The sequence below is a fragment of the Podarcis filfolensis genome, assembly GCF_964270895.1.
Source record: "Podarcis filfolensis genome assembly, chromosome: 6".
Lineage (NCBI taxonomy): Eukaryota > Metazoa > Chordata > Lepidosauria > Squamata > Lacertidae > Podarcis > Podarcis filfolensis.
In genome coordinates this window covers 48,859,374-48,885,157 of record NC_139609.1, presented here as the reverse complement: position 1 = coordinate 48,885,157, position 25,784 = coordinate 48,859,374, and the positions used below count along the sequence as shown (strand labels likewise).

General features: G+C 42.7%; 2 protein-coding genes across 9 annotated transcripts; one reads left to right on the top strand and one right to left on the bottom strand.

Moving 5' to 3' along the window:
• Positions 1-1,695: 1,695 nt before the first annotated feature.
• Positions 1,696-19,165, bottom strand: LOC310765181 (uncharacterized protein). 8 transcript variants are annotated; one of them, XR_014549468.1, is made up of 13 exons: positions 15,077-15,208; positions 14,139-14,304; positions 12,939-12,972; positions 12,012-12,172; positions 11,446-11,527; positions 10,879-11,059; positions 10,282-10,349; positions 10,050-10,126; positions 8,549-8,649; positions 6,453-6,547; positions 5,532-5,663; positions 3,215-4,366; positions 1,696-3,126 (listed from the first exon to the last, which is right to left on the bottom strand). XR_014549468.1 is itself a non-coding variant. In XM_083619902.1 (12 exons), exons 1-12 carry the CDS (start codon positions 19,115-19,117, stop codon positions 4,230-4,232), a joined length of 1,332 nt encoding a protein of 443 aa, XP_083476028.1. In that variant the 5' UTR covers positions 19,118-19,162; the 3' UTR covers positions 1,696-4,229. The 8 variants fall into 8 exon arrangements, 4 of the variants coding, with proteins under 4 accessions (XP_083476028.1, XP_083476030.1, XP_083476029.1 ...); XR_014549469.1 differs by having other exon boundaries at positions 14,948-15,198; XR_014549470.1 differs by having other exon boundaries at positions 14,139-14,205; positions 14,948-15,191.
• On the top strand, positions 15,365-25,784 carry MMACHC (metabolism of cobalamin associated C). The gene is made up of 4 exons (XM_083619983.1): positions 15,365-15,494; positions 19,855-20,049; positions 22,236-22,388; positions 24,835-25,784. The coding sequence occupies exons 1-4, from the start codon at positions 15,411-15,413 to the stop codon at positions 25,144-25,146; spliced, it is 744 nt and encodes a 247-aa protein (XP_083476109.1). The 5' UTR covers positions 15,365-15,410; the 3' UTR covers positions 25,147-25,784.

Genomic DNA, 25,784 nt, shown 5'->3' with positions numbered 1-25,784 from the left:
TCATTTTACATTATTCATGCATTACAGATGCAGGGAGTCAGGAGCAACTGTGACTTCCTACTGTATGCACACATGGCAGCAAAATGTTCATCACTATATAATGTGTGAAGCAGGCCTGAGCTATTGCTCTGGAAAAAAATGTAGTTTGGGCTTAAAGTAACATTGCCGCACTGTTAGTTTACAGGCAGCGCTGGCCAGACATATTTTGTCAAGCCAAGTGACTGCCCTGAACAAGCCCATCTTTGTATCCTACCAACCCTGCATCATAGTGCAAGGGATTGTGGACCACCCCTTTTTACACACTGCCTCTTTAGCATCCCTGCAACTCTCACCATTCCAACTACGTCATTCGCTTGTGTGATCAGGCTATATTCACTGCCAAAATGAAGAGGTGTCTTTTGGGAGCTGCTTAAGTACTTTGGTCTCTAGAAGCATTGATTTGAGATTCAATTTGCACAGAGAGAGATGCAGTTGAGAAAGTTGTTTATAATAATAAATAATAAATTTTTATTTATACCCTGCCCTTCCCGGTTCAGAAAACGGCTAAGGGGCTCCCGGGCTCAGGGCGGCTAACAATAAATTTAAAACACTTAATTGATGCAACAAAAAATAGCATAAAATACAGTATAAAACATGAACAATAAATTCAGATTTATAAGAGTCTTAAAAGGTAATTTAAAGAGAACATACTATTGTCCCTGAAGGAACCTGAGAGAATGCTCTTTATTGTTATATAGTTGAATGGATAACTTAACATTAATGTAAATGCCCTTGATACTTTATGGTTCAGTCGGGTTCCCTGCAAGCCCAAATTGTATTCTTCTTCTGTAGTTCACCTTTAAAACACAGCAAGTCAAAGTACTGGAATCTAGGTTAGCAAGCCTCATGGTGTTACATAATAACAAGGCTATTATTATGACATCACTTAGTAAAAGCAACCACAGGGATTTTTTTTATTTCAAGCCAATACGCATACTCAGATTTAAGTTTTATTTTTAAAGATGCTTAAAAGGTCACTAGCCTCATGAAAAGCTCCATTTTTTCCCTAACAGCGGCTTACCAGCCAAGTTTTAGATGAGAAAGATGCCTGCTGCATCCATTAACCTTATCAGCTCTCATCTTTAGATTTTGCTTTCACTAAAGCAAAAAACAAAACAAAAACACAACCTATATGTTTCAAACTTTCCTGGACAGGCCTCTTTTACAGTTACACTGTTCTAAAATGTTAGTATTGTCTTCCCCATGGGCATCAAGGGTCATTTTGCTTCTAGTCAAATTCCCTTACAAAGCTGAGTTTGTCCTTTATTAGCAGCAATGAGCTTGTTTTGACACTGTTATAGGTCAGCGGCCCCAGGTGGCATCTTCTTGTGTTTCTCTCTTCATATTAACAGAGTACTGCAGTACAGGCAACAAAGAAGTTTGGGGCAGAGGCAAGACAGCCCATAAAGAGCCATCTTTCCTAAAGTATATTCCACATATGCCAGTGCTGCTTCCTCCATAACTAGAATGTGTCCTAATACATGCCAAGATGGTGGACTAAAGAGCTAATATTTTGTTCTACAATAAGTAGTAAAATTAAAATTTATAATATAATGTAAGTTCTACATGAGCACTATCCTATAGTTGTGTGCGTATTCTCTACAATAGTTGATTACAATGCAAAGACAGACTAAATCAGAACAGACTGAAAAGTAATTTGGTTACCACAATTTTTTATTCCTTTCCATTTATAAAAAGTTTAAGTTCCAGCAAAACCCAGTGTTCCATCAGCTGAGCAGCATCAAATTTGTTGGCGAATACACACGATTTGGTCCCACAAATACAGTTAGTTACATGCTTTGTGACAAACTGTGCTGTCTAGAGGTCATTAATTAAAGACTTCTCGGCCTATATTTCTCCAGCCCTAAAAACAAACCAGTGTGTTATGAACAGCCCAGAACTAATAAGCTCTAGGAGCAATCACTGCTTGCCAGCACTCTTTGAACTATAATGGAGCATCTGTTGATTTAATCCCCTGTGGGCTAATTCCCCTCCCCTTGCCTTTAATCGTTTTTCCTTCTGAAGTGTTTTTACCCTGAAATTGGACATGCTGTCTACTGCATATGGCCCTTTGAGGGATTCCTCTTAACACAGGCTTCCCTAGTTGGTTTTGTATTTTGGGGTGGGGGGGTAGTAGGAGACACACTTTACTTAATGTTCTAACATGTTATACACACAATCTCCAGCTGCTACACTATATTGTCTGAATAAGATGGGGAACTTTATCAGTTGTAACAGGTTTGAGCTTTTAATTCAGGCATTGACAAGGGAGGAAGCAGCAGCCATTGATGCGATTCCAGATCAGTAAACTGGCACCCAGTCTTCTGAAAGTCCAGACCAGGAGTTTAAGAATAACCATACTGTACAGGAAAGCTTTTAACGCTTACTCATCCAGGTCCGTCATATAATTCCAGTTTTCACAAGAGTTACCAGGTCCAGACCTGAATATCTTCTCCATAACTTTAAGAATTTTAGGATGTTGAGGTAGACAGGATCACTTTTGCTCAATACAGTGGGTGAACAGGCTGCCCTTTTCACTGGTATGGAGTACAACTTTCTACCAAGGCAAGAAAAAGCAAGCCAACAGTCAACTGAAACAGTAGGGAAAAACGTGCCAACTGCTGCACATTCTCATTATCCTAATTGTGCTGAAGAGCAGCAGGTAGCCCCCAAGTAGTGAGTGATTCCCCACCAATAAAGCTATGGCAGAAGGTATATTTTGTGCAGCAAATTAATGCAACGAAGCCCTTTTTATTTAATGTGGAGGCTGCAAGTGTGAGGAGAGGAGTAATGGGAGCTACTTAACATTTTCCTTGCATGAGTTGTTTCCACTAAGTATTGCCCTCCACAGGTTTTCTGCATCTGGAGCTATGCATGTGTGTGTGTGTGTGTGTGTAGAATAGTTAGGGGGCATTTTTTAAACAAATAGCTGGCAGTCACATGGCCCCTGTCCCAATACTCCTCTTCTCAAAATGGCAGCATTCCACAGCTGCCTTTCAAATAAAATAAAAAAACCCAGGATTTTACTATATGCATTTCCTACATGTCTTGGCTAGCAAGTGGTTGATGGATCTCATTCTATGTGAGCTTCTTACTTAGTTTGAAAGTCTTTTTTAAGCTCAGTTGTGTAATTTTGTTTCAATAAAGTTCTGAAAACTGAGAAGGCAACCAAGACTCTTTGGTTCTGCTCCTACCGGTCTTATTCCCAGAAAGGACCAGATATATGAAGGATATTTAACTAATGCGTTGAACTATATTATGCTTTGCCACCTGATCCAAAATTCAGAAGCACTAATGCCACTACTACTCAGACCACTTTAGGTCACTGGAAATCATAGCTCACCAGCAGTTCAACCGGCAAGAAGGGAAAAAAAGTTAGCTGCACAAAGTATTTCCCAGATAAGAGGATGCTCCCCACAGGTTTCTTATCACACAGCCAGCCTATCCTAGTCAACTCCTAATGTGGCACATCAGTGACTTGCCAAAGGAGTTTAACATACTATATGCTCCCTTCTTCAGTGGACTGTTCCCATCACTGCTGGTTTTGTCTTAGTGCTGAATCAGGAGCTGTTGTGCGGCAAACACCGTGACACAGATTAACACAGGCTTCCTCAACCTTGGCCCTCCAGATGTTTTGAGACTACATTTCCCATCATCCCTGACCACTGGTCCTGCTAGCTAGGGATCATGGGAGTTGTAGGCCCAAAACATCTGAAGGGCTGAGGTTGAGGAAGCCTGGATTAACAGAATCTGGGGTAAAGTGGATTGCTTACCAGAATATTTTCTCTTGCGGCTCAGTCTCAATATTTCATTTCAATATTTAAACACTGCAAATTATGAGTGATGAGAATAATCAGTTCCTTGAAGCTGGCCGATATGATCCATATCACACACGCAGGGACCAGCAATGCAATTGTTCCTTTTCCAGAAAGGGGACACTGGGAAATCTCTGAACAGAACATATATATATATACACACAACACACCCTTCTCAAATGATTTCAGCCCCCTGCATCATACTTGCATGTGCTAATATCACCAGGTCATAGGTTGAGGTTAATACTGTCCTTCTACCTCAATGTTGCATCTGTACAAAAGGCAGCTGAGTGTGTGTGAGAACAGTACGTATGTTTCTCTGCTCTTTAATTTGTTTTCTCATTAGAAAGAATGAGGCAATCCTTAGGTGAAGTTTTAAAGGTTACTCAAGTTGAGCTCAGGAGGAGTGTCAGTCAGCTCACTGCTGAGGTCTTCTGTGTCCAGCGTGCCACCAGCTGCCCCTCCAGGGGTCTTCTTTTCCAGCTTCAAGCCTGGTATGGAAATCTTGTCATCTACAAGTACAATACAAAGCAATTAGCTGACTATTTTGTGGTTATTGTTATAACATTTTGCAATTCAACAGTATAGAATTAATAAGCTAGAAAGAAGTGCTTTCAAAAAAAGAGGGGAAGTTTAAAAAAATGAAAAGATTGAAAGAAAACCGGTAGACCACTTTTCTGAGCTACTATGCAGCAGCATATTTTTCCATACGTTAAAATTTTAATAGACAAAGTGTTGTCTTCCAGGACCAACACATGTACAGATGTTAAGTCTTGTATGCGATCATCCACAAGCATCACCGTTGAGCCAGCAGTGAGTATATCTATAAGCTTCCCTTTCACATTTATTACAAGTAGTGTCAAACCCATTTGTCAAGAGCTTCAGAAGAGTCTTCAAGCACCCAACTATGGAGTGATTGGTTTTCCTTTACAAAACCCAAAGGATTACAGTGGTACCTCAGGTTACAGACTCTGCTAACCCAGAAATAGTACCTCGGGTTACGAACTTTGCTTCAGCATGAGAACAGAAATCGTGTTCTGGTGGCGCAGTAGCAGTGGGAGGCCCCATTAGCCAAAGTGGTGCTTCAGGTTACGAACAGTTTCAGTTTAAGAACAGACCTTCGGAAAGAATTAAGTACTTAACCCGAGGTACCACTGTATTTGGCTCATCCCCTAGGCATGAGCTTAGATGTGCAAAATCTTCTGGCAAAAGAAGACTCTACAGAGGGAAACAGCTCTAGTAAAGATCCTTGAAAACACTTTGAGGGCACCAAAACAGAACACAGTAGAAATGTAGCAGCTTCCTTCAAAAAGACTGAGTCACTTGGATTAGGGTAGAGAAAAAGCAAAATGCAAAGAGGTTTAAAGAGAATCTGTGCACAAGAATCTTAAGCATCTTAATGAAATAGGGTAAGAATTCCCCTGACGAGAATGTTAATCCCTTTATTCTCAAAACTGAGGGTTCCTCTATGTGGTGCAATATGGGCTTTGCTATTTCAGAAACAGAAGAAAAGTAAACACAGCAAGTAGTATTTTCAGTATCAATCCGTTCCTCTTCCAGGGTACTCTGGCAATGCTGCAATTCAAAATAAAAACTTGTAGAGATAAACTTCACAGCCCCAGAGCAATCACTAGGTAATGGTTTCAGTAAATATTTCAGAGTTACACCCAGGCTCACCAGCAAGTTGTGCAATCTCTGGTTCACTAAAGAGTTCATCTGAGCTGACATCTGTGAGACTGAACTCAGAGGCTGAATCATCACTGAGAAGGGATGACAAGGTAGCATCATGCAGCAAAACTCTCTTTTTTCCTAGGGGACAAAGTTCAAGGCAGATTAGGGAGACTAGCAGCTCACTTAAAATTCTGAGCTTTTTCTCAAAGCAATGTTTACAACTTAGTAAATGATTGAGTTTGCCCTTACTGTCCAAAGTCCCAATGATTCAAGACAAGACCATGTATGCAATGCCAGCATACTTTTTTCTAATTAAGAGCTTTATTATTTCCATTTAAAATATGGCTGGCACCTGGGTTTATATGTGGAAAGTGTCATGCATACATAGGGCAGGATTCACCTTACAAGTCCTGTTAGTGGAAGCCTATGCAAGGGGGCTTATCTTTTCCCCTAGCACTCCTGAAATTGGTTTCAGCAGCGTTGGGAGAAGCCCCAGGTCAGGGCATGGGGGAAGGAGAGAGAGGGAATTGTTCCACCTGGTAAGCTGACATAGTGTGACACTGAATTCTTTCCAAAATTAGTAAAACTGAGAAAAGTGAACTGCTTCTCTGACCATGTATATTTTTTACAGGAGCAGAATATTTCACAGCTGAAGATGAGAGTCTAATGGGTTGTGCTGAAGCAACACTGGTACAATGAGGGCCATTTTACACAATGTTATATTTTCCTTCAAAAAGTTAATATATCCATAGCAAAAAGCAAATACTCTTTCATGCATCTGAGTGCTTATTTTGCAACAAGACTGACAAATGGATGTGCAGCAGCTGCTCAGTCCACAAACTTACAGCAAAATGAGCCCTCATGCCACACTTCCCATGTGCACCCATTTTCCTCTCAGTGTCAGGTGTTCTAAGAACAAGCACTTACTTAGATGGAGGTTTTTCTCTCTTAGTGGACCAGCGTAGAGTTCATCCTCCAAGTGCAGACCTTTCACCTGTTCTTTTAGGTCAGTAACTGTAGTTCTGATTAAAACAAATTCAAAAGCCCACAGAAATTATTAGTGCAGACGGAAGAAACATATTTATAAGAGATGAGGCACTCTTGCATCTCATAAACCTGAGCGACACAGTCAAGTAAGCTCATAACAGCTCTGTGCGATTCAAAGTATCCGTAGGCAGTGAAATAATCAAGCCTTCAGTGAAAATGGAAATGCTTGATGAGCTAATGAAAAGCAAGCCATGACTGACTTCAGTGACAGAGCAGCTGAGTTTATTTCACTGATATATTCAACGGCTTCTCTGGTGTTGCTTACTTAGAATCATTCATAGCTTTGGGAGGAATAGAGACAATAAGAGGAACTAGAGAGAAAAGAGTTTGATCCTCTGAATTCAAACCACTATAATGTGACTCAGTCACTACAGGTTCTGTGAACCTGGGTGATAATTGCTAGAGAATGCTCCTTCATTCCTAAGAGATGAATATTAGGAAATGGACATGTACTGTGCCACTCAGTACATCCCCTCTTATAAGATCCAAGCAGTTCATGGATGAGATTATCAATGTCTACTAAGTCATGATGGCTATGTACTACCTGCAGTCCCAGATCACATGCAGAAAAGTGCTATTGAACTCTCATGCCCTATACTTGTGGATTTCCCATAGCCAACTGGTTGATAGGGCTGAGGAATAAATTCAATTCACTTTGCATTCTCAAAGGCAACCTTATCTAATTCAGATTTTCCAAAAAAATATGAGAACTGAAATCCAACCATCTTTCCCAATTTGTGCTCTTCCAATTTTTGCAATGCAGTTCCCCAGGCCAGTAATGTGTACAAAAATGCACATACTAAGGTAAAGTGTGCATACAAATGCATATGTTATGGAAAATAACATACAAAAATGTTTATATTATGCAACATTGCATATAAAATGTACATATTACTTAATAAATAAAATCACACTAACACTCTGATTAATTTTCATGAGGGTTTTTTTGCAGGGGGGGGAGATGAAAACTGATGTAGAAATGTGAAGAACTGAACTTAAGTATGGAAAGACAGGAAACTGAAATTGACATCTTTGTCCATCCCTACTGGTTGATCACTGCAAAAACAGAATGCTGGACCAGGCAGACCTCTAATCTGAACCAGCAGGGCTCTTAGGTTCTTACAGTTCAAGGCAAAAGCTATAAAATGCAGCAAGGCAAAAAAGCAAATACTTAATCTCAATGAAAGGGGACAGAAACAGGAAGTAGTGGACAGAGGTAGCTGATGTTTGAAGTGGCATGTTTGTGAGCTCTCTTGATAGAAACCCCTCTCTAAACAGCACCAGGTGTATCATCAAATTCACTGGGCTCGTTCCCAAGTTAACTTAAGGAAGTTCACAGAAGGAAAGTTTCCTGCTTTCTCCAGCCACCTGTGCTCCCTGAAAAGTCAGTCTAGGAGGTCAGGAGCCCTCTTGAGCAATGTGGGATGGGTGAATCACCCCAAACCAGGATTGATCTCAATGGGCTCAATGTAAAGTTAACAGAAGGAAAACTTCCCTTTCTCTTTTCCCCAGCAGTCCGATTTCACATTGCTCATGAAGAACTGACCCTACACAGAAGTTGTTTGGGCCTGGGCTGGGGTGTCAAGTGGCTATAGGGAGAAGGGGATGGGAAACATCCAAACCATTGGGTGACTAGGGCAGCCTTCCTCAACCTGCTACCATCCTGTCTGGTCAGGAATTAGTCCAAAACCTCTGGAAGGCCTCAGATTAGGGAAGTCTGGTTTGGGAAGAAAGCAAACTGCTAGTCTTCTGCAGCACCTTCAAAGATTCCTGTCTCATCACTGCCTTTTTGGAGGCTAATGCAATGAATAGGCGGCCCTCTGGTGGACAATTGTCTACTAGCAACCATCTACAACACCATTTTTGAATGAGAGAAACAGTGGTAATAATTTAGCAACCATGAACGTCTCAATCCTGCATCGAACCACGGGCAGCTATCAAGTGAAGCACATACAGCATAACATGTGTTTCCCTACTTGACATGACTAAGTTCCTTCTGAGTGCTCTGGGTCTCAATCCTAGCTTTGTCCAAATCCTTAGTCTGAGCTTTATGACTGTCCTTCAGATCTTCCAGCATCTGGGAATAAGAAGACAGATAACTATGGTTTTAACCTAAGCTTTTAGGGTTAATTTTGTTTTTAAAAGAAATTCCCCCCACACAAAAAAACATAAGCAGGGAGTTAAGAGTGTTTTGGGTATTTGCTTGTTTTTTAGTTTTTAAGTATATCCATAGTTTCCCACTCATGCATTCTTCTGCAGAGATTAGCATATACCCACAGACAGAAGCAGAATGGCAAACACATGTGACCATATTCCTAATACCACTGCACTGTTTTTTTCCAGGCTAGGGAAGCACAGCACAGTGGTATAATGGCCTTAAGAGGTGCCCACAAGTTTCCACAATGTTTAGAAGCAGCACTAAGTCATTAACTATGTTTAAACGAATTAAGCTGTGTACAAGCTAAGCATCTGTGTATACAGCTGTAACCCTCCCACTTGACTCCTCCCTCCATGAACAAAACAAACAATGAAATCATTTTGCATTCAAACCAGCACTTCTGGTTTATCTCCAAATAAAACCTCACAATTTGAAGCCAAGGTTAAATCATTACTTCCCAATCGTGGTTTGTTTGCTCTAAGCCCAAACTCTATTTTAATGTGAAAGCAGAAAGGCAGGACATACATCAAGACTGATGGTGGTGGCTACAGTTCAGGAATATTTCCATAGCTTATAAAACCATCATTAGGGAAGGAAGAGTATTTAAACAAGTGGCACCAAAGGTGAATGACTACTTCTTGAACTGAATATTTGCTAGAGCAGCAGGTGGGACAAATCTTGGCCAACCAAGCTATTTTCCACAAACCATGCCCACCAGTCAATCTGCTGACAAATCCAAGTGGCATCAGCTGATTTTCAGATGGGCAGGGTTCAATTCTGCCTTGGCAGGTACTTGCAACCCTTTACTTCTCAGCTGATAAGCAAAGCTTAACTCCTTCTCATGTTGGCTGTATGAGCAGGCACCACAGTCAAGGCAAGCCAAAAGGAAGGTGCTTTTTGTGAGCATTGAAAGAAAGGAAGAGTTTTCACAAGCCAAGGCAGAGTGCATGAGGGAAAAGGCCTTTGCTTGCAAAATGGCCCTTTCTTCATTTCCTCCTGGACGCAAGGATTTTTGCAAGTGGGCAGGACACTTACCTGTCAATCATGTAACATGTCATATAATTGACGGGTAGGTTGTTGACATGTGAGGAGGTGTCAGATAAAGCAAAAAAAGGTTCTTCACCCCTGTGCTAGAGTTATCTAGCTTGTAGGTATAGTGTAATCTTGTTCTAATCTTTCAGTCATCTCTGTCTTGTCTGTCTAATATATTTTAGATATCTGGGGTAGGGACTGCATCCCCCCTTCATGTTCCATGCTGGGCCTAGGACTACTAGCACAAAGTGAATGGGTAGCAGCAGGGAACCTTCTTAACAATGTACCTGACAGTATCTTCTTTGAGTCTTCTTTATCTCATCAGTTGCAGACACTTGGTGGAACAGATCATCCTCTTGTTGTTCTAAAGGGTACAATAAGCCATGTCATTTTTTCAATTCTGTACATATTTCTCTCTTCCCAATGAGGCCCACAGGGCACATAGCCTTTATCCCAATAGTTACAGGACAATATTACAGGACAAAGACCAGGGGAGCAGGAGCATCAAGTAGTACTTGCCTAGTTTGTGCTTCAGGTGTTCCATCTCTCTTCTGATGCACTTATATTCTTGCCACAAGATTTTCTTACTAGAGTAAGAAGGAAATCAGGAACAGAATTAAGACAACAGGGGTCACTTTTCTGGATTTACTGCAAAGCCCATTCCAAATTCAGCTGCTTTAAAACATTAAGAGTTTTGAAATTTATGGAATTGGCCCCATGCCATTCTGATTCCCAGAGAAATGGTAAGATAGAGCTCAAGCATGCTTCCATTGTTGGCTTTCTATAGGCTAGAAATCAGTGAAAAATATACTGCTAACCTACAGGGGTCCACTCAATTCACTACAAGCAAGTGGTTATTAATAACAGCAACTGTTATTCTTCCCAGCACAGCAGCAACCCCATTCAAGAAAACTTGGCAGAGGCCACAGTTCATTCAAGTCTTTGAAGACATTCTCAAATTGCAAATGACATGCCAACTTTCTTCCAGCAATTAATGATCTGCAGTTGACACTTGGAAAAGTACTGTTCTTTGTCCATCACCACACTATCCCACTCATCTTGAACATCCCTATACATAAAGCAGAGTTACTTTCACTAGATAGCTCAATTGCTGACCTCTCCCGCATATCTTGCACGATGCCAGGGTTGGAAAAATGATCAGGAGTACAGTCACCATCTGACTGCTGAAACACTTGCTGCCGAAGGCTACGGAACTCAGTCTTCAGCCCTTCCATCCTGACTCCCAGCACTGAGTCTAAGCTGCCGTGAGAATTGTGCTGCAGTCGATCCACCTCCTCTGCAACATGACGTAGGACAGGACAAAATTAGCCAACAGTATTCCCCTTGGCTGTTGTGGAGACACAGTGACATTGATGCCGATTCACTGTTGGTGCATGGCAGTCTGTTAACCACATTCAAGAGAGGTTTGTCCACATCAGAATACCATGGAGCCGGCAAGAGTGCTGACAGACATAAATAAAGTGTGGATTCAAGTATGAGGAAGGAGGGAGGTGGAGAAGTGGCTGGATTCTTGGGTACCATGACATATTTCTCATAACAGGGTTATCAGCTAAGCAAGAGAAGACTCTTCCAACAGTTTCATTGGATTTTTGTTCATTTCTGGGTCCAATTCAAAAACGCTAATTATTATTAGCAATGCCAAACTGGACAAATCTCTCATACCCTCTAGGTGACTGATACTCTGCTGCTGCAGTTCCTTCTCCTGTTTCAGCCGATGTACTGCCTGGGTGAGGGATTCTATGACCTAAGAGAAAGAAAGGAGGACCAGAGTCATGGGAACAGCAAATACCAGCTAAGCAAGGAGCCCTCAAAACCTTAGGCTGGAACATAATATACTAGAAAAACTAATCCTAACCAAATTGTTGGTTTGAGAACGTGTATTATTTCCTGTTACATGATTTAAATCTCACATTTCCTCCAAGGAGCAGGGGTTAGAATAGTGGGGAATTCATGGAATTCCCCACTATTCTAACTTCACGACAATCCAGTGATGCAGACTAAATTGAGGCACAATGGCTGGCCAAGGTCTCACAGCGAGTTTTATGCCCAAACAGCAATTTACAACCCAGATCTGTCTGCTTTAAGTTCAACCATCTACTGTATGGCACTATCTTCTCATGTGCAAGACTTTGCATGTGGTTTTGCTGGTGTATGCACCCAGATGTATTAGCAAAGCTTTTCTCTACACCATAGCATAGTAGCTTGCGCATCATTTCAGCGTCACTTACCTGGGCTTGGGAATGCAATTGCTTGCTGATGGCAGAAAGCTCCTCAGCAGCCATTCTACAGCATGAGTGAGCTCCACATGTGAAATGCAGGGGTGGTGGTCCAGTCTGTTGCTCAGTCAGAGCAGCACTCTCAGTATTTATTCTGTCTAGCAAGAGATCAGCTGTTGGGATGGAAAGGAACAAACCTGACTGGTCCACCTAGTATGGAAACTGTCAAAAGTATCTACCTACATTGCTTGCTCTCTAAATCACCTCAATTGCACCATTCAGCCTACTCTGCTGTGCTATTTCTTGTCCATGTGTGCTCTTGGACATATAGCCCCTGGGTATGGAATTCTTTCCTTTTAAGTATTCAGCTTGTTACCTCTTTCTCTCACTTTTAAGAAATTAAAATATTCTCTTGGGAGTCTATTGGATTCCAACCCTCTCCCTACTCAAAAGTTAATTATTGTAGGCTTTTAACTCTTTCCCCTTTTATACTACCTCCCTGTGATTTGGGCAGGAATTTGCTATACTTTCCTGCTTCACCTCATGCATATTAGGTGCTTTTATAAATAGCAACCAATGGTATAGAAGGGAGTTTATTATAATTTTTTTAAAAAGCAAAGCCAGAGTTGGAAAAGGGAGAAAACAGAGGTGGGGGTGGATGTGTAGGTTCAAAGAATGACCTCACTGGACCAGACCCAGCTCCATCTAGCCTTTCACTCAGTTTGCAGGAGCAGCCAGTTAGTTAGATGCCTCTAGGTGCTTATAAGCAATACATGAAGGCAATTGCCTTCTCTCACTGTTTGCTCCCAGGATTTATATACACTAGAATCAGTAAAGAACTCTCTAATCTCAAAACTTCAAAAATTAAAAGTATTAAAGAGATGTTTCTTTCTGCAAAAGGTGCTTTAGAATTATACAATGCAGGTCAATCATTCTTACCTTTGGAAGAGATGCTGGCAGTGTTCAGACGTTGCTGGAACAAAAACAGAAGATGGGACAGAAAATTATAACATTGTTTTGAATAAACAGTGGAAAGATTAACACTTGAGTGTATGAATGCACATTGCTTCCACCGAGCGATGCTACATGAAATTTAAGTTAGAAAGTACTGCATAAACACTTGGAGAGGAACTGGCAAGACAAAATGTTCTCATTCATCATTATAGTGCCTTCAATGGACATGACAGTAAAATACACAGAGCAAGGTAAATCTGCACAGTGTCTTAATGCCACATTTTCCAGGCAACGACAGGAACTGTCATTTGCTAACTTGGCCAAAGATCAAAGAAGCATTCCCATACCTTTATTTATAAGATTTCAAAGCTGCTTTTTAGCTGCCATACCCAAACTGGTGTACAAAATAGTCAATGTATCTTAAAATCACAGGCTAAAAATAGCAAAACTACAATAGCAATACAAGCCCAGAACTAAACAGTTTAACAGCAAGAACCCAGGTAGTAAGGGTTCTAAAAGCAGAACAAAATTAATAAAAACCCACAAAAATGGTTTTACCTGTATCCAGAATGTCATGGAACAGAGTCAAATGAACAGCTCTTAGAAGTTAGCTCCAAAGCTCAGAAAAACCCTGCAGATCCACATGGATCCTCAGGATTTTTGCATTGGGTCACCCCAAATTCACCATCAGATCACATAGCATGTCCATGGCTGCAGCCTGCACCAAAAACACACACACATCCACTGTTTCGTGGGGCCGCAATGGCGCAAAAACGTGGTTACAAAGCATGGATCCACATGGATTCTCAGGATTTTTGCATGGGCAAACTCACCGTCAAATCACGTCTGTGGCTACAGCATGAACCACAAAAATCATACATCCACTGTTTTGTTCAGAATGTTTTTTTTCTTGTTTTCCTCCTCTAAAAACTAGGTGCGTCTTATGATCAAGTGTGTCTTATGGAGCGAAAAATATAGTAATAGCCGCCTTTAACAATCAGCAGCAAAACACTCAGCAGATTTTATTAAAGACTAGTTCTTGGAAACTATCATCAACACATTTCCCCCTTGTAGAACACAACTTTAGTGTGATCAACTTTTAAATATTTAGCAGCATACACCCCCCCTGTTCAAATACACTAGACACTTTTCTTCAACCAGTATGTTGCTCCAAACAAAACTTGCCTTAATTTTTGCCATGTTGCTGTCTGCTGCAGTCAAGAGAGAGCTGAGCTGTGTGTCCCAATCCATGCTCTTAGCAAAAAGATGTTTTAACAACTCACTGGCTGCCCAACTGTAACCCGGGAAGAGTCCTTGGCTAGAAAGAAATCCCAGCAGGAGAGAAGAGCGCCTGCAAAAGCAGCAGGAGACGGTTTATTTTTCTCCCGTGAGCAACGCTGAATCTCATCATAGCAAAGGAGGGGTGGGGTGGGGAAGGTACAGACTTGGAAATGCAGACACTTTTGCAGAAAGACTGCCTAACAAGTTTCCTTCACATCACACACAAAAATGCCTCTTAAGGGAATGCAACATCAGACACCCAACATCTCTGGGTCAAATTCACAAGCACCTTTTAACTACTGTGCCAACAGTTTAAAGAGCACAGCTCTAAAGCACAACGCTCCGGAGGCCCATAAACTCCTTCAGCGATAGACCACGGCTCTCTAGGGGCAGGGATAACCAAGCAGTTCCTCAGCAGAGGGGAAATGAAAGCGGAGGCGCCCTCTTTTTACAAGAGCAACCCTCTTCCCATCCCCGTCCTTAAGAGACGGCGGCCAAGAGCAGCTCCTCCTGGGAGGTCGCTTCCTGGTGTCCGGGATGTGTTCTGGAGCGCTGGGCGAGAGGGGCTCCCTAGGCCGGTCCCCCGAGGGAGCGAGGAACACCCCGCCCGCCTCAACCCAGCCACGGCCGGTGGTGGCTCCAGTCTGGAGGGCTGGCTCAGGAGCCACGTCAGCCTCCCCGCTATGAGGACACCCAAGCCAGGCCCCACTCACTAGCGCTCCCGGCTGCCCCGACCAAACGGAGGCCAAGGGAATGGAGGGCCGGGGGCGAAAAGCCGCGCCGGCCTTGCCTGGACCCGCAGCCAGACCCCCTCTCCGAAGGCAAAGGATTCGAACACGCACGTCCGAAACCGCTAAAAACCCCGAGGCAGGTTCCGCCTTCCGCTCCGCCGCGGAGGTTTCTGGAGAGGAAAGTCCGTAAGGCCCAGCGGCTACTGTGAGGGGGGAAGTCACCGGGACTGCATTTCCCGAAAGGCTCTTCGCGCCCCAAAGCGGGGGGTGTCGGGAAAAAGCGTCCCGATTCCTTATTGGGAGAGGCGCGCGGCCCGTCGCCGCGGCAGAGAAACGCGCTGCCAGCGGGAGGGAGGGAGGACTCGGCTCTCGTGTCCGGCGCGTGGTGTGGGTCCGCTCTACCTCATGGGAAACTACATTTCCCACAGTGCTCCGCGCTTAGGCTATGATGGAGCTACGCGTGGTTGAGCTGGAGAAAAGGATCCGAGATCACTTGGAGAAGCTGGGCTTTGAAATCCACCCGCTTAAGGTACTGCAGGAGGGGTGCAGAGTTGGGGAAAGCGAGTCGAAGCGAAGAGGGGGAAATCATCGGTTTCTTAATTGCATGTGCTTATTCAGACATATGCTTGGCATGCTGGTAGGGCAGAGCGGCGTTGTATAAGTGTTAACACTGACCCCTGTGGACCCAGAATGAATATAGGTGCTATGCTGTAGCTCCACACGGATTCATGTGGTTCACTGTGCCTACTTTGGTTCGTGATTCTGCCATTCTGGTCATATTGCTCCGCTGTTGCATTGTAGTTGCTGCTCCCTCTATAGTGTCACTTTTTCGTGTGTGGCTGCTACCATTTTTTTTGGTGCCATGTGATGTTCTGCTATTTAAATATGCATTTTTTAATAATGTGTGGAATGTTCTTAAAATAAATATGTGGGCTGCAATTTTCATTTTTATTGCATAATTTGTTATATTTACAACATGGACATCTGAAAGGCTACAAGTAAGCTTGTTATTGTTTGTGAGCGAACATTATAGGCTGCAAGCCATTAACAATAGATAGATAGATTCTTTATTGTCATTACACACGTGCAACATTGCACAAGTGCAACGAAATTGGATGCCATCCCTTAAAAACAACAAAAGCAAAACAACAACAACAACCCACAAACCACATTCCAGCCACACCCACACCCCCACCCATCAATCTCCCAAGTCACACTATCGAGTTACAGCATTCAAAAGGGCCACAGCTCTCGGGTAGAAACTGTTTTTCAGTCTATTTGTCAGACTGTTTTTCAGTCTGTTTGTCAGTCTATTTGTATCTCAGATACCAGGCACCATCAGATATACTAGCAGATCTTTTTATGAAAAAAACCGTGTTTCTCTGGTTATGTGCCAAATCATTTTTTTACCCATTGTTTCCAGAAGTGTTCCATTTCTTTTACCGCCCTGTGGGTTGCATTCCAGGATCCATTTTATATTTACCCCTAAGTTTAAAGAATAATTGTATTTCTGAAATCCAGGTACATAATATATCAGAGTAGATACAAATGAGATTAGATATAGAGAAGGAATAAAGCACAATAATGTAGAAAGTGGGGTATAGCTGGGAATGTGGCCAACAGTAGCTGATTATAAAGATGAATGTCAAGTTCTGTTGTCTAGGAAGTTAAAGATTGACATTGAATAGATTCAACTAGTGTGAAGTTGAGGCATGTCCTACCTGTGAGTTAAATATTAATCAAGGTAGAGGAAGAGGAAAAAAGCAATTTTTTCTTTTAGGCCTATCAAATCCTGACATTCCTGCAAAAACGTATTCCTGGTTTTCTGTGGTTTAACTATACACAGTTGCAGCTGTCCTCAAGCATAACTCTTGCACGAGACAGAGAAGTCACATGACTGAAATGAGTACATTGTGATTTGCCAAAGAGGCAATCAGTGCTAGAGGCTGTAAAACAAATCTCCATTTGGCTTGCTAATTAATAAGGCCTAGAGGCTCTAGAGAAGAAATTAAATCTATCAATATGACAGTGTGTTCTCATAGGAGGTGCAAATGCTAATAAGTTCACTGGACAGCACAGTGTGATGGGAAACAGGAGATGCAGATTCAAGACCTGCCAGGGCACTGATGCTCATAAGGCTTGGTTTCCAGACCCTTCATCTTCTGGAACTCTCTTCTCTTGATCTGGACACTATAATCCTGTTGATGCAGCCTAGAACAGCATTAGCTTTTTTTTGCTGCTGCATCACACTGTTGACTGATGTTAAGCTTGTGGTCTACTAAGACCCCTAGATCCTTTTCACATGTACGGCTGACAAGTCTGGTATCCCCCATTATATATTTGTGCAGCTGGTTCTTCCTGCTTAAGTTTAGAGCCTTACATTTGTCCCTATTGCAATTCATTTTGTTAGTTTTGTCCCAGTTCTGTTAAGGTCATCTTGAATCCTGATTCTGTCTTCTGTGGCATTGGCTATTCCTCCCGGTTTGGTGTTATTTGCAAATTTGATAAGCATCCCCTCAAGTCCTTCATCCAAGTTGTTTATAAAGATGTTGAATGACAGTGGGCCCAGGACAGAACCCTGCAGCACGTCACTTTTATCCAAGATGATGAGGAACCATGAATGGGCTCTCTTTGGGTTCAGTTAGTCAACCAGCTACACCATCAACTATTGGAAGTGACCCTAGCTGAGTGAAAGGTGAAAAATGCTTAGGGAGAGGGACTGTAGAAAAAGGTCTATGACAGATGTAGGAAGGACTCAGGGCCACCCATACTTTGGGTGTTGACATCGTTCTTTAGACATAATCAGAGCAGGTTTATGGTGAAATGCACTTGGAGGCAGTAATGCTTCTGAATACCAGTCCTGGAAACCACAGGAGGGGAAAGTGCTATTGTGCTTGAATCCAGCTTGCTGGCTTCCCACAAACATCTAGTTGGCCTCTATGAGAACAGGATGTTGGACTAAATGGGCAATTGACCTGATCCTGTAGGCTCTTATGCATAAAACTGCCACCTGAACAGTTAGTTGTTGCTGGTGTTATTAAATTTATTACCCACCCTTCACCAGCAGGTCCCAGGGTGGGTTACAATTATTTAAAATTAAACATTAAAAATACTGAAAACAGATTACAACCACAGGAATAGGGTGGCTTCTGAAACCTATATCTCAAGTGTCAAAGACCAAGATCAAGAGTTGTGTTGATTCCTCAGTTCTAAGTATTTGTTTATTTTTCAGCAACATTTATATGCTGCTTGCAGTAAAACCTCTAAACAGCTTAAGCAGCTTACAAGAAATGTTAACATTATCAATAAAACAGTTAAATATAATTAATACTAACAGTACAAAGATTAAACGCATCAATACCTACCTATCTGGATAGGCTTGCCTAAAGAAAAATGCTTTAAATGGATGCCAAAAAGAGTACAGTGAAGATACCTGCCCGGAAAAGGTCAAGTGGGCACATATGAGGTAAAATGATTCCGCAAATAAACCAGCTGTTAAGGACTTTATATACCAATAGTAACACCTTGAACTTGGCCTAGTAACAAATTGGCAATCAGTGCAAATCTCTGGGCTGCAGTGTTTTATGCTGACAGCACCTCAATCTTGTGAGCAACCATGCTGCAGCATTCTACACCAACTGGAGATTCTGGGTTATGCACAAGGGAAGCCCCACATAGCATGCATTGCAGTAATCTAATCTTGAAGTCACCAGTACCTGATCTACCATGGTCAAGCTCTCGCAGTAGAGAAATGGGCATAGCTGTGGAACCAGGCACAGTTAATTAAAGGCACTTCATGCCACTCAGGCTACCTGGGCCTTCAGTGACAAAGCTGGATTCAGAAGCACACCCCGCCCCCCAGCCTGTGTACCTGCTCCTTCAGAACGGAGTGCAACCCTGTCCAGGCCTGGCAATTGACCAATTTGTCAGACCCGGGAACAACTTCCTCACAGTGCCTCCCATCTTGCCAGGATTCAAGCTCAACTTATTTTTCTCATCCATCCCACCACTGCATCTAGGCAACTACAAGCTCCATCATTCATTTTGCTCTTACCTATTTCCAGGTAGTACTTCCAAAACCCTTTTTGTGGTCTCCTGCTGCTCATGACCCCTGCTGCTTGTTCTGCCTTCTAGTTGCTGATCTTTGGGCATGAATCACATGGTTAAACTGCAGGCCCTAGGCTTCTTGTTTGCTGCTGCTCACAACCCTTGTGACATCACAAGGAGCAGTGATGCTGTGTGATTTTAGCCTATGTCAGAGGTTGGACTGTGAACTCTAAATTAATTGAGCTCAGTTATTGCAGTCCTAATTTCTCTACAGCAATTTGATGGGTGGTAGAAATCAGAATTTAGCTGAAGTTTCCATTTTATTTTATAATAATTACATTTTATTGGTTTTGTAAGTAACAGTAGGCCAAAGCCTTGCCCATTGGTATCACATGACATCATGTCACATTAGGTGCCAGGCAGGTAAAGCTGCAGTGCCAGACTGAAAAGGAAAAATTAGGAGGACACTCTAAAGTGTGCTCATTATTCTTCCTTTGCAACCACAGATTTAAGGTTCAATTACCTGCTTCTTGCATCCCCCTGCCTTTGGAAAAACAACAGCAAGTTCTCAATCCTTTGAAAATCTGAAACCTTGAGAAACGCAGTGAAGCACAATTATGCAACTATTTGTACAGTAATTTGTGTTGCTCTCTATGTGGTGTTGTTGAGTTTCCTTGAAAGACTCACAGAGTTCCAGGTAGGGAGGTAAAGACATGTGAAGATTGACTGATTGATTGATTTGCTTCTAAAAGCTGTATCTTAAAACCTACATTGCTCAGAGTGTACTCCCATCAGTTTCCAGAATCTAGGCTAACTGTAATTATATTTTCTCTGTTCTGAAGGTAGGGTGGTACAATGCGGTCCTTTCTCCAGCTTTTCACTTGCCCTACTTGGATGACACTCTGGCATTCGTGGTGCTCAGCACTCCTGCTATGTTTGACAAAGCCTTCAAACCTTTCTTGAGGAATGGGCCACTGAAAAAGATTCGTGACCCTGTGGACCAGTGCATTTCTCATCACCTCACGTTGCTTAGGGAGGTAAGAGATTTTGATGCATACAGACAAGTCATGGAGAGAGTAGCTATATACACTTTCCTAAAGTCAGCCCCATTGAACTCATTGGGGCTTACTTCTAAGGAGGCATGCCTAGAAATGTACTGCCAGTTCCCTATACCTTGGGAAAAGACAAAATATTTGGGTGGTCATCCTTGTTCCTTTTTAACCAAACAATAGGTAAAGGTAAAGGTACCCCTGCCCGTTCGGGCCAGTCTTGCCAGACTCTAGGGTTGTGCGCTCATCTCACTCTATAGGCCGGGAGCCAGCGCTGTCCGCAGACACTTCCGGGTCACGTGGCCAGCGTGACAAGCTGCATCTGGCGAGCCAGCGCAGCACACGGAACGCCGTTTACCTTCCCGCTGGTAAGCGGTCCCTATTTATCTACTTGCACCCAGAGGTGCTATCGAACTGCTAGGTTGGCAGGCGCTGGGACCGAACGACGGGAGCGCACCCCGCCGCGGGGATTTGAACCGCCGACCTTTCGATTGGCAAGTCCTAGACACTGAGGCTTTTACCCACAGCGCCACCTGCATCCCTATAACCAAACAATAAATAGTGTATAATCCATATTGTGTTTTGGGGATGGAGTTACTGCTTATATTTTTAACTGGGATTGGGAGACACAGTGGCTAAAAGCCGTTCTACACATTACACTGAAAGAGATGGTAGACTTTTGTACAGTACCTTTATAGATTGCATATTTAACGCTGCACCATATAAAAAATGAAACAACAAACCAAAGCCCTGTATGCTGGGAGCTTTCTACTTACACAAGCATTCCGAAACTTGACACACCCACCCTCCTGCAATCTGAAGCAATTCAATCCAGAGTTCTACCGTTGCCACCTCCTTCTGTGTGATGTGTAGAATGGTTTTCGGAACCAATATTGGAAATAACTTGCAAAATAAGTGTAAGTCCTAGCAAGTATTGTTTGGAAAAATTGTTTTGTGGGTAAAGGGGTCGCTGAGAACTTGCTTTATTATATTGCAATAATCCCACCTCACACTGGTCTAACTGAGCTAAGCTTTCCCTGGGATTTAGATGGGGTGATTTTCTTCAAAATAAGCAAGCAGTAAATGATGTACTGTTGTTACGATGGTGGCTTTGTGTCATGTGACATGGTTTCCCTTTGTATGGCTTCAGTTTCCTGTCTGCAGAATAAAAATGCTGAGTGGTGACATTGCAGGGGCACTATAAGGAGACAGGTGTACAAACACAATGCCATTCATTGTGATAACGTCCTTGCACCTGGGCCCAGGAAACACTATTGAGTAGTGGCATGGCTATGCACAAAGCCAGCGATGGCTTCTGTGTCTCTAGCATGAGACAATCTAGCTTTGTTTTCTCCATTTCACCTCCCCTGCAGTCACCCAGCTTCACTATACAGTGGTACCTTGTGTTATGGATGGGGTCCGTTCTGGAGGCCCGTCCATAATGTGAAAAGCCCACAACTTGGAGCGCTGCGTTTGTACGCGGCGTGATTTGGTGCTTCTGTGCATGCGTGATTTAGCGCTTCTGCGCATGCACGAGCGGCGAAACCTGGAAGTAACCCATTCCGGTACTTCTGGGTTGCCGCGGTACGCAAGATGAAAACATGCAACCTGAAGCGGACGTAACATGAGTTATGACTGTATTTGAATAAATGTTGTAAAGGCTTGAAGGTCATTCAGAGTGGTTTTTCTTGTTCTGCCACTTTGAATATTAATTCAAATCTTTATCAGCAATTTCATTTTATGTATAGAGACTTTTAAAAAAAGAAGCCATTGTGACAAGCCCAGGGAACTGGAAGAATTTGCTTTTGGGTTAAAAGCTGTTTGTAGACTACATTGGCAGTCATGCTTCACCTGTATGTGAGAAGATTTGTGAACTCCTTAATCGAACTGGGTGGAATAATTCTGGAAATCCTGAGAAAGAATTCCCAATATAGGACAGATTTTCTAAGGCAGGTCGGCAAAGTGACACATGCCTCAGAGTTTCATAATACGCAAGGCTGTAGCTCCTTTATCAAGAGGTCGCATTGCTCGTTCAACAAGACTAGAGGCCCAGCTTGAAGCAGGGGACAGAGTGAGGCTGGGGAATGTAGACTGACTTGCTACATCATCCTATATTACCTGTAGCTAATCATCTTCAAATGTGAGTTTGATCTTATAAAAACTCCTCTTTCCAGAGTCTTGCTGACCAGCAGGTAGACATCATGTATGACTATGAGTTGCTGCCCAACCGGAAGCCCAAGTTCCTGGCCCAGACAGCTGCACATATAGCTGGTGCTGCTTACTACTACCAGAGGAAAGATGTGCAACAAGATCCCTGGGGAGAGAAGGTGAGATTTAAATTGGAGCAGGAGAAGCAGCAGAGGGGTGCTTGTTTCTTGGAGAGCCATTGATAAACTGTGACTTTCTCTGTTTCAGAAGATTTAGTGTGTTTTCTAAATGTTTTATTGGGTGACTTCTTTCTCTCTGTCTGTGATGTACGATGATCAGGAACGCACCCTCTCCTTGCATTGACCCAATACAGATCCATATTTTCCATCAAGAAAATGCACATTCTTCTCTTAGATAAATTATGAAATTAAGGGGTTTGTTTTACTTTATTATAGTGTTCATATTATTTTTTCCCATTATACTTTGTCAAGGACTTGGGTGGCAGAAGACATAAGAATAGTCTTCTCTGGCATTGGTTGAAGCTACAGGAAGGCAGCCATTAGTGTGTCATGTTTTGCTTGCTAAGATTTGAGATTTCAGCAAATGTTTCCTCCATGGTTTGAAAACGTTCTCCCACATGTTTAAGCTTCATAGCTGCGTTTTTTAAAAGTTGCTTTTAAAAGTAATTTTAGGCAGGCTGCCCAATGTTAGCTATTTTCAGAGTAGATCCACCGAAATGAATGTACTGATACATTACTAATTAATTTCAGGGCAGCCTACTTTGAGTAGTAAATTATTCCCTGGCATTTCAGTGACAGTGTCAGTTGTCTGCAAATAATTAGTGAGATGTCCTAAAGCAGGGCTGAGGAACTATGACCCTTTAGATATTGCCAGTCTGCAACCAGTAATCTCTGCCCATTGGCTGTGATGGCTCAGGCTGGCCGGAATTGGAGTTGAACGACATCTGGAGGGCCACAAGTTTTCCATCCTAAAGGATTTCCTACCAAGGATACTTTCCCCTTTCTAGTATTATAAAGCACTGTAGCAAAACATTTTGGAAGGGCTGTAGTTTGATGGTAAAGTACATGCTTTTTGTACAGAAAGTCAACAAAACAGTTCATTCAGTGGGCTGCCTTCCAAGTAAACATGCGTAGGGCTGGGCAGCCTGTAAGTTAACAAGTCACTCTTTGTTTACTTATCTAACTGGCTATGCAATCAGGTGCCTAGAATGGAAACTAAGGCTGAAATCTTATGAGCTCAATGGAACTTCTGAGTAGACATGTACTGTATGGGATTGCACTTAGATGCTTTGTTACACACACACACACACACACACACACACACACACACACACTGGATGGCCATCTGTCATGGATGCTTTAGTTGAGATTCCTGCATTGCAGGGGGTTGAACCAGATGACCCTCAGGGCCCCTTCCAACTGTACAGTTCTATGATTCTATGAAGACAGTATGTTGGTTGTGATGTTTTCACCTCTGGCTTACTCTTTTTGACATTATTTCAAAAACCTGCAAACCCCATTGGATGTTGTTGGCATCCATCTATCTTGAGAAACAATGGAGTGCAACTCTGGGGGTGAAGTCAAACTGCTGCATTAGCAGCACCAAAGTGACTTCCCTGGGGCACAAGCCTGGGCAGTGTATATGGAGGTCCTGGGCTGCCCAGACAACAAGACCTCCCTCTCAGTCCTGCTCATGTGGTCCAAAAGAAAGCAGAGCAATACATTTGGCACCAGCTTGGCTGCAGGAGTTTCCAGAAGCTCCTTGGAGACTCCACTCTGGATTTGTGTAGGGTTTACTCTTTAGCCTTTTCTTCTCTAGAAGGTATCCCACAAGGCAGCAGAGGTTTAGGACCAGAGTTTTCTTTCTCCTAGAAGAACTACCTTTTCAGGTGGACAAGCTCCACCCTCCCCTCACTTCCCTCTACAGTACATGCAGAAACTGCCTTCTTGACCATTGGCCCCACTATTGGTCTCATCCACTCAATCTACTGGAGCCTGTCTTTGCATGCAAGGGAAGTCCCTAACTCACCAAGGTTTTGAGTCCTACCAGCTACCCTCACCTGGTTTAGCCAGTCAGTCGAAGCCGTTTTCCAGAGTGCGGGAAAAATGTGTCTGTACACCATTAAAATATGTGTTTCTCTCAAATCACTTCAAATTCCCTTGTGCCTCCATGATCACAAGAGCCTGAGGTGTAGCAGGCATGGAACCAGCCCAAATCCTATTAAGTGATGGCAACCTTACATCTCCCCCCGCCCCCATTAATTTATTTATTTGCTTTTCTGTTACACATTCTCCACTAATACATAAACTACATACATAATACGTAATACCAACTACATAAACTCCTACAGTCCAAACAAAACAAATACATTCTTCCATGTACTACCCTTCCATGTCTTTCATGTTTCTTATCTCATTATCTCTTGCTATATAACTTACACTGCTGAACTACTCACATCCTGCTAGGTGCCAACCTTATACCTTGAAGAGAAGCTTTCTTAAATCTTTTGGTTATATTTGTCTATTACAATATCCTTCCTTTTTCTCTGTGAGATGTAAAGATTGGCAGGCCTTTTAATTCACTTCACCTTTTTTCTTTCTCCAGAAGATCTATGGCGTCTGCATCCACCCACGTTACGGAGGCTGGTTTGCTATCCGGGCTCTCCTGCTTTTTCCGGGTGTTGAGGTGCCTTCCTTGCTGCAGAAAACTCCTGTTGATTGTGTGACAACAGAGGAAAAGAGAATAGAACTTCTGGAGAAGTTCAATTTCCACTGGCGGGACTGGAGCTATCGGGACATTACTGAAGTGAAGGAGAAGTACTCGGAGGAGCAGAAAACGTACTTTGCAACTCCTCCAGCTGAACGGTTAAAATTGCTGACTCTGCAAGGAGGATTGCAAAGGAATGCAATACACTGAGTTGCTGTTCTCCTGGCCCAAGGGGGACTCATAGCCTATTCTACTGTGTCCACTTCCATGGAGGGAGAGATGGGTGGTTTACTTGGGGACCCAAGCTGTAGTCCTGGACACACTTGCTAGGAAGTAAGACCCATTGAACACAGTGGAGCTTTATTACAAGTAAATATGTCTAGGGTTGCACTGTAATATTAGTTACACTAAAAGCCTGTGAATCCAGGTGTAGGAACACTAGTCGTCCATCCCCCCATTATTATTTTTTAGAGGAATGTAATTTTTAAAACATGCTGCTGTATTTAATTTGAGGGTATTTAAAAATGCTTTTTGTGTGAGAGAGACTCTGGTAGGTGGTGTAGTTATTTTTCTTCGGTTATGAATTCAGGAGAGATATTTTTGTAAATGGCACTTTTGCTGTCCTGTGGGAGAGATGCCCCACAAAGCAGTTGTTTTTGAAGGATGGTGTTGTCTAGTCCTTATCATAGTCTAAAGTCATTTCAGCTTCTCAACATTGCTTCTGAGGCTTTGAAATCATTGTGTTCCAGTGGTTTCTTTTTCACTTTCCATTCCTGTTCAAAGGACTAGAGCTGTTGTCTAACGCATGTTGTGAAGGGGAGGTGATAGTAAAACTGAAGGAAGCAAAA

Coding starts and splice junctions, on each gene's coding strand:
- LOC310765181 (XM_083619902.1), bottom strand. CDS start 19,117: ATGCCCAAAGATCAGCAACTAGAAGGCAGAACAAGCAGCAGGGGTCAT. Junction 11,060..11,445: donor GAGTATCAGTCACCTAGAGG/GTATGAGAGATT, acceptor GTCATGTTGCAG/AGGAGGTGGATCGACTGCAG. Junction 10,127..10,281: donor ACACCTGAAGCACAAACTAG/GCAAGTACTACT, acceptor TGTACCCTTTAG/AACAACAAGAGGATGATCTG.
- MMACHC (XM_083619983.1), top strand. CDS start 15,411: ATGATGGAGCTACGCGTGGTTGAGCTGGAGAAAAGGATCCGAGATCAC. Junction 15,495..19,854: donor TTGAAATCCACCCGCTTAAG/GTACTGCAGGAG, acceptor TCTGTTCTGAAG/GTAGGGTGGTACAATGCGGT. Junction 22,389..24,834: donor AAGATCCCTGGGGAGAGAAG/GTGAGATTTAAA, acceptor TTCTTTCTCCAG/AAGATCTATGGCGTCTGCAT.